At 40.6% G+C, this 13,747-nt stretch overlaps 1 protein-coding gene across 5 annotated transcripts; it reads right to left on the minus strand.

The window, feature by feature from the left end:
• Positions 1 to 1,238: 1,238 nt before the first annotated feature.
• LOC115687532 (heterogeneous nuclear ribonucleoprotein Q) lies at positions 1,239 to 8,187 on the minus strand. Of its 5 annotated transcripts, none has more exons than XM_056305767.1 (12): positions 7,675 to 8,187; positions 6,597 to 7,141; positions 6,418 to 6,507; positions 6,071 to 6,310; positions 5,416 to 5,637; positions 4,659 to 4,956; positions 4,268 to 4,581; positions 4,060 to 4,169; positions 3,851 to 3,963; positions 3,687 to 3,760; positions 3,506 to 3,605; positions 1,239 to 1,801 (listed from the first exon to the last, which is right to left on the minus strand). In XM_056305767.1, exons 1-11 carry the CDS (start codon positions 7,949 to 7,951, stop codon positions 3,507 to 3,509), a joined length of 2,382 nt encoding a protein of 793 aa, XP_056161742.1. In that variant the 5' UTR covers positions 7,952 to 8,187; the 3' UTR covers positions 1,239 to 1,801; position 3,506. The 5 variants fall into 5 exon arrangements, with proteins under 5 accessions (XP_056161742.1, XP_056161743.1, XP_056161740.1 ...); XM_056305768.1 differs by lacking the exon at positions 1,239 to 1,801 and adding an exon at positions 2,892 to 3,325 and having other exon boundaries at positions 3,866 to 3,963; XM_056305765.1 differs by lacking the exon at positions 1,239 to 1,801 and adding an exon at positions 2,892 to 3,325 and having other exon boundaries at positions 7,675 to 8,186.
• Between the last annotated feature and the right edge of the window lie 5,560 nt (positions 8,188 to 13,747).

Raw genomic sequence — 13,747 nt, forward strand, 5'->3', positions numbered from 1 at the left:
CAATGTGTTTTATTTCAATGTTTCGAGTCAAAACTATATTTTTTCATCATAAAAACTCAAACAAACGAAGAAATTGAACCCGACAAATCCAAACGTTTCCAATTCAGTTCAGGCAAGTTCCAGTTTCTGGCTAATTTCGACAACCCTAGTTCGTGTGCCTATCGGTAGACAGATTTAAGTGTTTTGTCGTTTGACCTGTAACACTAAATTAGAGTGCCAAACCTTTGTTTGGTTTTGATTTAAATGGACGACTCAGACGACCCTCAAAGTTGCCGATGACTCATCGAAAGCGTTCGAGGATTTTTGGCTTAACTTAAAAATTAAAGATCACCCGTTCAAGATCTATCGATTGCATGCGAACTACTACACAAACTAATGACATGAACTCAAGTGGTTTATGGAGTTTCTAGGTGTTTCACGGGCACCTATGTAACCGGATCTCCACGCCCGTGCTTTAAATTATAGGAGAAAAAAAAAAGGGACTTAAAAGAGACGCGTATTTTCTCCACTCGAGCTAACTTAAATAATTTCTTAGAATTTTTAATCTCTCCAAATTCCTATAGAAGTGAGATGACTTGGCGAGATCTAAACATATTCGAAGACTCGATAATTCCCGCTCACTTTACTTTATTTCCCACATTTCTTGAGTTCCCTTCTGCTCATCCGATCATCTATTGATATTTCACACAATTGATCGTTTATATAAATAAGTTTTCGGGTTTTTTCCTAAAGAAATATTATCTTCTACATAATAATAATTCAAAAAATGACTGCTTATCTACTTAATCCGCGTTAGTATTTTTGGTTTTGACAGTTAATGGAAACTAATGAGCTAAATATCTCGAATATTAGACAAAACCAAACCAACGTATCGCGTTGTTCTCTACGCACGTGGTTTTTCTATAAGACAGAAATGAGGTATGCCTATGTACAAAAATGAGGTTTAAAGGAAGATCAAACATTGATCAATTTGCACTTGCGGATCTCTTCTTTCATGATTCACAACATTAATAATTCGAATCTTTCTTTTCTTTAGATTGCTTTTCTAATGAATTTGGCTCATAGTTTTGATACAACATTTTGCACGAAGCATCATGACATTGCAAATTTCGAAAAACAAATGTTCTTTTTCTTTTTAAATGCTAAAACTTCTGAAGCTAACAATTCTCAGTTGGATCTAGAGATACAGCCAACTGATTATACAAGACGGAATCATTAATTTACGCCGAACAACGGAATTTAAAAGAACGGCTGCAATTCGCCTTTTAGTTTTTTCCTTTTCTTTATTGCCCAACCATAGGCAATAACATCAGTTCAAAAAGATGATCCTTCGTTGGAGGACAGTTTAAACATCGAATAATCAATAATAATTGCTAGAGAGGGTCAACCTTCGGTCCGTAAGATTATAACGAATCACAAAAGTGACATACAAAACATGGAGAGAGAACCACTCATTTTCACTCCTAGAAAAGAATAATTCCGCATAGGTTTCTCCACAAGTTACACCCATTCCAACTCACAAGGAAACTAGCCGAACCTGTGAGGAAGAATGCCGAGCTATGCACAACCCTCCATAGCCAAAAATAAAAGAATTAGAAAAGCACAAACATCAGACAAATCAAAGCCTCACCATAAATATTTCACAATGCTCTTACCGTGGTTTGAGAGGTTATAATGCATGTAACAAGCAATGTACAACGAAACCAATGGAATCAGGGCAGCAACAATAGACGATCCAATATCTCATCTCCAAACCCATTTCCTAGCTGGGAACAAAACTCTCATTCTGAAATACCAAGTTCTGGAGCGAAAGTTTTAATTTTTCAGATTTAGAAATCAAGCAGTAGTTATACATAAACTTCTCCAAGTTCAGTAAACAATAGGTTTGGGTCGCGCATTCTTGACACGACCAATCTTATGGCACAATGGTTAGAACTCCCAATAAAAAAACCAATGTCCCTCCTTGGAGGGTTAGTGACCACGACTTGCTGCTGCAACTTCACGAAAGGGCACATGCCAAAGTGTGACAAAATGCCCAAATTATTAGACATAAAATGCGAGGATTCAAGAGTTTCCATGGTTTTTTTGTCTCATAATCTGAAAGGGGTATTAGTTGTCCAATGTTTCCCAAAAAAAAAACAACTATAGCCATTTGTACGATCTTGAATATTGCTAGATATCCGGTCAACTAGAAGAGTGCATTTTTCGGGAAATTGGTCCAATAACTCTTTTTAGCCACCTGGGCTTTCGGCCAAGGAACCACTTTTGGTATAAAGCAATCATTCAAATGATGGCCTATGTTCTGCATCCAAATGTCAGCATCAAATCTGTAACACATTCTAATTGCAGTTTCACTTTTCCAACAAGTTTCTCAGTCACTGAGTAAACAAGCCAGCTAGCAATAACACACCCAACAGTTATGTTGTTCCTAAAACAAATCTGCCGTATAGGACTTTTCCATCAGCAGCAATCAAACAATGTAGGAAAGATGTGAACCCCATGATACCTTTTGCTCTCACAAAGTTACACCACAGCAGCAACAACATGTCCATGAATTTGAGTCTGACTTTCAGCTTATAAAGAAGATTCAAGTGCAATCAGAGCTTTCTTCCAGTGTATAGTCGACAGGAGCTACCCTCCTAAGAGAAATACCATAAATCTAAAGGCCGGCAATGGCACAAAAAGAATGTATCATCAAGGGATTCTCCTGTTAGGTCGCATTTCTTCTTGCGATCTTTACCACTACCAAGAAAACGCATTCGAATACCTACACACTGAGGCAGTTTGGCAGTTTTCTTCTGAAGCCTCAGTCATCTCTTAACTTTCAGGCCAAGGGTTATATTGTTCTTATTAGGTAAACAGGGAAATGGTGATGGGCCATGAGCCATAGCTTATGATATATTTGACTGCATTAATTATGCTCATTAATTTTCTTCAGGCATCACCAAAAGGTAACCATCACATTCTGAACCTTTAAAAAGGAGTACAACTCCTTCTACGCTCCGTCCAATAGAAAAGCTGATGCACAACATCCCCAACAGTCTCCTCCAAAGGGAATACTTTCAGAGAGAACACGAAAGATGTAATAATACAAATAAGAAACTATCTTGATGTTGTCCTAAATAACTCAAATTTCCTCCACTGTAGAATAAGCATGGCATTGGCCTCTAGGAATGTCCACCCTGGCCTGTTTGAAATACTGAAGCACGAACATCAAGCTAGCATCCCAATAATGACGAGGCCTGAATTCTCTTCCACATATATAGCCATCATTATGCTAGCTTCCAAAGATCCACACTAGACCAGGCTCTTTGAAAGGTCAAATCTGTTCCATAGATAAATTCACTAGTAACCTCACTCTTGAAAATTCACTAGTACCTTTGGATGAAACAGCAGAGTGATGGCATGTCCCGAGAAACTGTTAGTCTCCGATGTAGACTATCCAATCCCCAAACGCTTCAGAAACACTTGAAAACTAATAAATAGATAAATAAAGAAGACTTACCTCAGTAGTATGAACCAGAACTACCCGGTCCCATGTAATTGTTACCTCCTCCACCTCCACTGCGGCTTGAGTACATCGAAGAGTAAGAGCTGCCACCGCCCTGCATTGCAATCAATGGACTAAATGAGAGCAGGCGAAGCATATTTGCTTAGATATCTATCACAGATAATTAGAGAATTACATTATTTCCTCGAGGCATGTACTCGCTATAGCTTGATGAGTACACTCCTCCAGCATCACTGCTGCCATAAGAACCTGAAACCATAGAGACCAAAAAATTCATGTCATGACAAAAGAAAGGCATAAATTATCAGTGAGGTAACACTTAGATGACTAATTGCATACCGCCATAACCCATACTTTGATGACGACTCCCATAGTACCCATGCGAATCTTGACTGGACATACTGGACATAGAGCTCCTACTGCCACCATAACCCATACTAGATCTCCCATGTCTAAAACAAAATCCATATGTGATTATCACCAGCAGCAGCAATACAGACATTATATTTGAGTAATTGCTTCCCTATTCAAATTTACAGAATACTAACCTGTCACCGTAGGCATCGCCGTAGTGGCTACTAATGCCACCAAGTTCATAGTCCAGCCTTGCTCTGGATGGACGGACACCCGGATCAGCATAACGCGGAGGCACATCATCCTTCATTTTAATGACATGTAGCAAATTATAACAGTCTCAAGTACAATAAGGAACAAGATATGTAATTCCACTTCAAAATTAGTTGATGAGATTGTTACCACTGCAGAATAAGGACGTTTTGACCCTGAGATAGATTCATAATCACGTGCACGTGCTTCCCGATAGCTTGGATGTCTTTCAAACCTTTGTCCGTAGCTCTCATCAGGATAATCCCTCCTAGCAGCAGGGCGGGCTGTACTTCTATGCAGGTCAGTGTAACCAGATTCACGTACAGCATAATCATCTCTGTATGCCACACGTCTCTCGGGCACAATTCTGGAACCATAATCTGCAGGTACTCTGCTCCTTGGAGGAGGAAGCTCCTCTCTTCGACTGTACTCCCTCTTCACGCTACTTCTTGAATATGAAGGAACTGTCAAAACAAAAGAGGTTTACAATGAAGATTCACTCTGCTCCCCTTGCAGCTACATAATATGTATCTTGACTAACTCATACCAGGTGGCCTCCTATCATAAGACCTAGTTGGAGGAGGCAACGGCCTGTCTCTTGGTGGCATGGCCATCACAGGACGTCTCTCTCTTATAGCAAGAGGCCTCTTCAAGCTGGCTGGCGGAATCCGACCTCCAGTGCCCCTTATACCACGTGCAGGGAAGCTGCGTACAGCTGGACGACTCCACGAACCTCTGGAAGATCGACCAGCCACGCGTGCAGAACGCATATCCCCACGACTTGAATATTTTCCTTTGCCTCTCTGAAGAGGTCTCGACAATCTGGCCCTAACTTTGGCCTGAAATACACAGGTAAGCCTTCCATTAAGAGAAAACAAACTACTAACAAAATCACAAGGTCATAGCCTAAACTAAATACAACACAATAAGACGGAATGACACATGCCGGGAGAAGATAATGGCAACTAATCCTAATGGGATATAATTGGTAACCTTTTTCCATATTATCCAGTCTTATTAATTCTTAGAGCCCCTTATGGGCAGAAGTTCTCTGACCAAACCAGATTATTTCTCGATGGAAGTCATTCTCTCACTCCCTCCTCACCTCTCACGCCCACAGACAACATGCATAAAAGCATCTCTCCGTCCCTCCCTCCCTCTACACACACACACACACACACACACACCCGGCACACTTGCAAGTTCCCAGAGCATTTTTCCCTTGAGTGATTCAATATACACAATCAACGAGAATTGGCTGATTAGATGAAAATATACAGAGTGATGATTAAACGGACCTTACTATCACCTTCACCCAACTCAGAATTATTGATGCTTTTAGCACATGTCACTGCCGCATCATGAGTGTCAAATGTAACAAAACCGAAGTCCCGTCTTTTGGCAGATGGCATATTCCTAGCAAGTTCAACCTTTTCAACCTCACCATACTTCTTCAAGAGCTCCCGCACACGATCCTCATCCCATGAAGCTGGCAGACCATCCACAAATACAGTCTTAACCTGAATGAAGGTGTAGTTGGTGACATTGGTCAATCGATCAGCCCTCTTGCCCATAAACAGACACCAAGAAAGAAACATAAAAATCTGAACCGAAAGAAGGTTCAATGGATTATAAGTAAATTTCATCATGACAGCAAATCAGAAGCCCATGTTGCCAACTGAAGTAGAAAAGAAAAGAGCCTAATCTAAAGAGTAGTCAGGACCAGAAATGATATTTCAGAGAATTCTTCACATAAAAAAGGAAGTCGCATTAGCAAATGCACACAATTGAAATGCTACTTTTTCCATCAATAGGAACATTTTCAGGCACTGTTACTTGCTTAGTGCCATCACATTTCGCATTCAGATTCTAGAGACTAAGCAATGCGGGGCTTTTCCATCCCAAAGTTAAACAATTTCATGGCACTGCTAAAATTTAAGTTGATCACATTACCTGTGCCATTATTTCATCCCCAGGATCAATAAATGAATCAGCAAAAGAGACCTTAGCAGGCCTATCAACTCCAAATAGAACATCTCTTTTCTGAAGCCTTTTAAATGCCTCCATGGCTTCAGAACGAGATGAAAATTCCAGAAAGGCAAAGCCTCGGTTCATCCCTTCATTGTTACCATCTTCGACTAATGTCACGTCCTCAACGTTCTCCACACCGTAATGTTTCAACTTCTCTTTCAACTGAAGACAAAGTTGTCACGAGAAAGAGAGGAATGCATAAGATCTTCGAACCACTACTAAAAATTCTTGCTCAACAAAAATAAAGTTGACCCAAAAGTTGCACTTACAGCTTCCTTTGTCCAGGTTTTACATATATTACCAAGAAATAGGGTATCACTGTCTTGACTTGGAGTAACCCCACATTGCTTTCCCTTAATCTGGAATAGCACTTATCATAAGTTAAGAATAGAATTCAACATTAGTTGAGTGAAACACCAGTTCAAAAACTACAGGAACCAAAAGTTACCACTGGATTTCTAAGATCTGTGACAGCTCGTCTTGCTTGTTCAACAGTCGCAAAGCGTAGGAAAGCAAATCCCTTGTTCTTCCTAGTCTGAGGATTCATCATCAGCCTGACTTCTGTTACGTCACCAACTGCACTGAAGACTTTCCTCAGATCATCCTCAGTAGCATCCTTGTCTAGTCCTCCGACAAATACTTCAAACTCTTTGCGTTTGCGCCTCTCTTTGAAAACTTCATGGTGATCATCCTCCTCCACATCAAGTGTCTCCGGATGTTCCGGCCCATCATCCGGATGATCTTCATCTTCTTCACCCTCAAGTTCTTCGTGAACATCCTCCAGTTCATCCTCCATCATATCTCCTTCTTCCTCTTCGACAAGATGCTCCTCCTCATGTTCTTCCTCGCCTTCAACTGCCATATCATGAACATCATCCTGTTCCATCTCTTTATCATCATATTCTTCTGGCTCATATTCAGGATCATTATCCTCCAGATCCAACCGTTCATCTTTCCCATACTCATCAACCGACTCCTTCACCTCATCTTCTTCTGTCACAAAATAAGAATTACTTTTTAAGCTCGAGCTTCTTTTCTCATCAATTGACATCATATTTTTTTGTGCACGACAAGGGCACGTTTCGTGCCTGCCTTTCCATCTCATATAAAAACTGACAATTACCAAGAACTAAGTGACCCACAAAACTTCCAAGGCACAACATCCAAACAGTAAACTTCACCCCAATCTATGCTTGTACAAAAACTATTTCTTTATGGTCAACTTCGCATCAGACCCACTAATCTGGTTCCTCCACAAACGTTATTTCAGCAAACAGTGGAAAAGAAAACAATCGTTTTCTGCTGCAAAAAGAGCCAAAAGAAAAAAAACTCGAACGACAAGGGAAACCACCACAAAAGGAACATGCAATACGAGCAAAGTCCAACTAAGCAACGGCAAACCCTGAGAACAGCCACCCCCAACTTCGCAAGAACAAAGCAAATTCTCATCAGAAAAAAAAAAAAACCGCAATCCTAATCTGATCCGCATCAAATTAGACAAAATCAAAGCGCGAGAATCCACATACTCATCAGCGGAACCGAGCCATTCGCCCGAGCAACCTCCAGCTCCCTCCTTTCCTCGACGACGACCGGCTTCTCCTCGACCCCGGGCCTCTTCCTCTCGAGGGCCGAGCGGTCCTCTTCCACCACCACCATCACGACTTCCTCCTCCTTCACTTCCTCAACCCTCGCCGGCTCCTCCGCCGGAGCATCCTGCTGGCTCTGCTGCGCCTTCCTGGAGGACCTCGGCGTCCGTTTCTGCCCCGACGCCGCCGCGCCCCGCTTCACCGTCCGAGGAGGCATCTATCTCGCCTTCGGGGGAATTTTTCCGGGCGATCGGAAGCTTCAGGAACCGCGGAACGAGAACCCCAAACTTGAGCTCAAAGGCGATCGCTTCGGAGCGCTAGGGTTCGAGAGCTTCGCCAAGGGAGCACGAATTGGGTCCAATCGAGGAGGGAAATGGATGCAGATGAGGACAAGATAGAGAGAAGGAGAAGAAGAAGAGAGGGTGAAACCCTAGCTGCGGATTTTATACGGTGGAAGTGAATTTCTACGGGGGTTTCGTCGAAGTGTATTAGCGTGGGTCGTACCTCGGGTCGTGGTTTCACACGTGTGCGTGGAGAATGGTTGGGGGGGGTTTCGTGTGATGGAATCCGAATCGAAGTCAAGGGTCAATGCGCGAATTTAAGGTTCTTTTTAATTCGTATGATTCTTTTTTCTTTTTTTTTTGTAAAAATGAGAAGCATCGCTATATTTTTGGAATTATATATATATTGTTTTAGTGTGGTGACATGTTGAGAGGAGAATGCATTTTGGATATTCGAAGCGATTTGATGTGCAGTTGTGCATCGAACAATTGTAATTCCTATAAATAAGGCTCTTGATACGACCCTATTTGATTATCTAAAAGGAATAAAAAAAACCAAAAACAAATTCACACTCTACTCCATTTACAGTGTGGAATTGAATGCATTAAACTGAAATACATATGCAAGAAAATGATTGGTACAATAACTATGAAAGGATAACTTCTTGGAGAGTTGAGTGGGGTTCGTGCGTCTCCTTTTGGATGAATTCCATAATATTTAGGGGTAAACAAAAGGAGTCGCTTGAATTGAAAACCGCCCGGACTGATCGGTTCTGGGTGATTCCTGAGAGCATCGGTCCGATTTCCGATTCCAATTTTTTGGAATACGTGATTTTCGATCCGATTTTATGTGTAGAACCACCCACCCGGACCATCCGGATCGGAACAGACTAAATTTGGGTCATTTGACCTTTGAATTTCTACAAAATACGAAAGAGCTCCCTTTCTCCACGAAGCAAGACACGACAAAAAGGGAAGAAAAAGAGAGTCAAGTTTCATTTACATATCCATTGCTTCGTCCTAATATAGATTGTACAATGACTAGTTCAAAATACAGGAAAAAATATTTTCCCAAAAAAATAGCTAAAAAGGCTATCGGTTTTATTGCCCCGGCTGGGAGGATCTCGGTCTCAGAAGGTTCCTGGTTCCCGGGTGGGAATCAAACTGCCTAGGAATCAATCACCCCTAATAATATCTCCGTACTTGCCGCTTGAAATTTTTCTTGATAATTGTTTTATACCATGATTAAATCTTGCAAGTGCCTAGCGAGTATTCCCACTTTGTCGAAGTAACCACCTTCAATCATTGGACCCACGTGCTTGTGTTGCCGACTAATTAATGTAGCATTCCCTTATCCATGCGGCTTTAGAAATTTCTTCCGAATTCAGCCTTGCTCACAACATATACAAAATCTCTAGAGAGAGAAACTAGTAGGAGTGATAGATTTTAGGGTAGGTCGGTTTCCACTTTGTAATCAGGAACCAAACCGAAATGGGTCAATTCCCTGCCTGTCCACTCGGGAACAAGATCAGTCTGATCCGATTTCTGAGTTGAACTGGGACTGGATGTATAACTTCTTGCAAGCCCTCTGATCTCTCTCCTCTCTCCTCTCTAGTTGGAAGAGATTTTGCTAACCCTAATCCTAACACTCGTGAGCCCTCCGATCTCGACGACAACCTAACCCTAGCCTAGACACTCGCTCCCCAATTCAATTCAACTTCCGAAAAAAGGAGATTTGCCAATGTAAGAAAAAACAAAAGGAAAGATCAACACAAAAAAAAAAACAAGAAATTCACCTCCTTTTCCAGTGCAATGAATAAGAGCTTCCTCATGTGACCATGGCAACGAGCAAGGGAGACAATCGCAGGGACGGAGCGTCGAGCAGTGAGCACGAGAGAGATGAAGTGAGGGTGTCTTGAGTTGCGAGAGGCTGACCAAGTAACTAAACAAAGAGGGATGAACCGAGGGAGGTGAAGACTCAAGCCCTAATTTTTGTTTTAGGGCAGCTGGTTCCTTTTGGTTCAGTTCGGTTCCCATTCCAACTTGAGATCGATGCACACCTCTATAAATTAGAGAGAGAAACTCTGAATTTGTGATTGTATTTTTGAGTGAGTATAAATGAGAGGAAGGGACCCCTATTTATACAAGAATCCCTGTGATTACAACCGTTGATCTCCAACCCAACCTAACGGCGGAGATTGATGAGAAGTCTCTAGAATACAAAAGTACATTTCCCATTTTACTCCTTAAGAATACTCTAAAATGCTCTCAAGAATATCGTAGAGTACTTAAGAAAGGTCCTCCGGAACTTCAACGCTCTTCCGATTATTTCGGATAATTTCTCGTTACATTTTGCCTTAAAAACGTCCGGACCATCACTTTTGACACATGGATTTGCACTCTTGTGTTTCCTCCTTCACATGTTTTCTTTGGTTGATCAAAGTGTAACTTCGGCCCGTTCGTTTGGTGAAAATATTCTCCTTTTGGAAAATATTTTCCCGAAGTCATTTTCCTGGAAAATGTTTTCCGGAACATAATTTTCCGGTGTTCGCCACCAATATGAAAAAGTTTCAAAAATATTTTTCGCCGGCGACCGGCGGCGGGCGGCGGCGGCCGGCGACATTGGCGGCGGCGGCAGCGAGCGGCGCCGCGACGCGACCTTAGTGAAGTAGAAGAAGAAGAAGCTCCGTAAAATGATTTCTTTGAAGAAACGGAAGTCATTTTCCGTAGACTTAGGCTATTTTGTGGGGGGAAGGAAAATATTTTCCCATGGAAAACGTTTTCCGCCCCGAACACCGGAAAACCCGGAAAATATTTTCCGGAAGAATATTTTCCGCCAAACGAACGGACTTCATTAGCCTTTTCCATCAATTAATACTACTGTGAAAGCACGCGATGGATTACTAAAGAAATTGGTATTTATTTTTGAAGCGAAGGAAGTTAGTAGTTTTAAGATGTTTCTTATTATTATTCGCAGTTATTTAATGCAGGGGTAGTGAGGAAAGTTTTTTTTTTGTCCAAAATGGTGAGGAAAATTGAAAAAAGTGAGGCAATTGACACTTTTGGCAAATGTATAAATGGGTTAAAGTGTAGGTCGATCGCGGTACACGGACGGAGCTTGGCTTTTTTCTCAGTGGGGGCGTGAAGAATTGACATAAACGACTTCACACATAAATAGTGCGACAGGTATGTATGAGATTCACGGTTAGAGGTGCGAGTTAAGCTACTCGTGCACTACTCGTGCTCGACTGATCGCCTACTCGAGATTGACTTAATTTCTTTGAGCTTGAGTTGAGTTCGAGTAGGTCGAGTTGCCTGTTGTGTCAAGTTCAAGTCTCAAAAACCCGACTTGACCAAGCCAAATCGAGTATATGATATTTTTATATAGATTTCGTTTGTTTCCGGGATAGATACTTAAAAACATCTTACGATATTACTTTTTATTACGTAATCGCACTTTCATCCTGTTATAGAAATTTTAGACATAACAAAAATGGCGAGTGGCGGTATTTCAAGTTGAGCCGAGTTCAATCGAGCTGGAGAAAAATCAAGTATATCGAGCCGAGTCGAGTTCGAGCATGTTGAGCCAAATCGAGTATATGATATTTTTATATGAATTTCTTTTGTTTCTCGGATAGATGCTTAAAAACATTTTATGATATTACTTTTTATTAAGTAATCGCACTTTCATCCTGTTATAGAAATTTTAGACATAACCAAAATGGAGAGTGGCGGTATTTCATGCTGAGTCAAGTTCACTAAGGATAAAGGTATTGGAGTCGAGTTTCAAGCTTTGAGTTTATGAATCGAGTCGAGCTGGTATTGTTTTGGTTCTACTCGACTCAATTGCACCCGAAGTAGTTCAAAAATTTAAGTTGTAGAAAATAAGATAACTCTATTATTGATAAAATAATTGCAACTTGTATTATAGGCTCTATACTATCGTGTCTTGAAAGCGTCAAATAATTGTTTCGCTGACTATGATATTAATTGATCCTTTTTTTAAGTAACTGACTGAAAAATGATTCACGAATTGACATGTCATTCTATTGTATAGACAATTTTATTCACATTGATTACAAAGAATGACCTGTCATTGCTAACAATAAAAATATCAATGACTACTCATTGGATATCTACAATTTAAATGTCGAAGAATGCAATCGTTGTAGCACTATTTAGTGTTTCCTTTCAATGTGAGTATCACTACCACTTAAAACACTTTATATTCATTTCAAATTGGTTGTCGATATGTTCTTTTTACTTGCATTATTTGGTTTTCGGAGATTGTGGGCTAATATGAGTTCTTTTGGGTTAAAATATTTTTAGTTTTTTTGACAACTTGGGCTTTTCCAATTCTATGGGTCAAAATTTGTGGCCTTTAAAATCTAGTAGGGTTAAGGCCTCGAAGTTAATGGGTCAAAACTATATATAATTAAACATGCATAGTGTTGATACCTTAAATTTTGTGGCTATGTTTTTTTTTCTTTTATATAAAAAGGTAATCATGTTTAACCTGGGGTTGACCAAAGATTGACCGGGGAATACAACATCCAAATCACATTGTGAACCCGAAAAATGGGTTCTATTCGTCATAACTAGCCTTTTGACAGCCAAAAAGCCACCCGAATCCAATAGTCAATTTTTTACCCTCTGGAACTGGTTTACTAGTTTTTTGTATTGTTGGGAAATTTATTGCACATGCCAAAACTAGGGATAGCAAGCATTTTAATGCAATAAAACCGGGTCAATCGGATGCGAATGAGGAAATAATCGCCGGTCAAATTTCGCTCAAACCTTTCATACTTAAAAAAGGTTCCAGAGCCTAAAATCGTATCGAGGTCTCGGAATTGAACAACTTTAAAAAATCATATGCTAGGACAAATGATGATTTTTGAAAATAATAAGTAACCAAAACGACACTCAGTTTCATAGACCCAAGTCTTTGACCTTAATAGGGCTTGAAATCTCAGGTCCGTGATTTCGCGATTTCACCTATTAATATAGAGAATGTTCAAAAGCATTCGACATGAGCTTTTTCTGACAATGCAAAAATCGCTTGCATCAAATGTTGGATGTAGGAGATATCGGCCCAAAAAGAGCAAGCCTCAATTTGAGGTGCGAGTGCCTCTTCTCGAGGTGGCTGACCTCACCTTCATTACCCCCTTTCTCATTTAATTTAATCTCATGGTTAGTCTTTCCCTTAACCTTTTGATCTCGAAATTCTCTCAACTTAAGTTCGGTTTTTTTGTTTTTGTAAGTACCGAAGCTCTCGCGCTTTCAAGGTAAGTCCCTAGTCCCTTCTTTTTAATTTCCAATAGAAATGCATGCTAGTGCAAGTTAATGTCTATTTAGAGTCATAGAATTTAACTCTTTCATTAGGGAAAATTCCAAAAATGGACCCGAAGTAGAGTCATTTTCTCAAATAAGGGTATGAAATGGCTAAATTGTCTCAAATAAAAGCTTGAAGTGGCCAAATCGTCTCAAATAAGGATCTTTGATCGGCCGGTGACTATTCCATCGCTGGAGAAGGGGTATTTTAGTCCAAAAAAATTATAAGTATATATATATATATATATTTACTTTCTTTCTTTTCCTTTTTCTTTTTTGCTTTCCCTTTTTTCTTCTCCCCTTCCCAGCTTCACTGTGCCAGGCTAGTGACCTCCGCCGTCCTCAGGTGAGGGCCGCCCTCGCCGGCGTTGAGCGAGGGCTGCCCAGCCCTCGTCGGGCAA

This window comes from Syzygium oleosum, unplaced genomic scaffold (assembly GCF_021117445.2).
Source record: "Syzygium oleosum isolate NSW1041296 unplaced genomic scaffold, Sole_v2.1 Sole_v2.39, whole genome shotgun sequence".
Taxonomy (NCBI): domain Eukaryota; kingdom Viridiplantae; phylum Streptophyta; class Magnoliopsida; order Myrtales; family Myrtaceae; genus Syzygium; species Syzygium oleosum.

Excerpts from the sequence above, each read along its gene's own strand:
- LOC115687532 (XM_056305767.1), bottom strand. The coding sequence starts at position 7,951 with ATGCCTCCTCGGACGGTGAAGCGGGGCGCGGCGGCGTCGGGGCAGAAA. Across the intron at positions 3,761-3,850 it reads TCAAAGTATGGGTTATGGCG|GTTCTTATGGCAGCAGTGAT; the intron begins GTATGCAATTAG and ends CTATGGTTTCAG. Across the intron at positions 3,606-3,686 it reads ACATGCCTCGAGGAAATAAT|GGCGGTGGCAGCTCTTACTC; the intron begins GTAATTCTCTAA and ends ATTGCAATGCAG.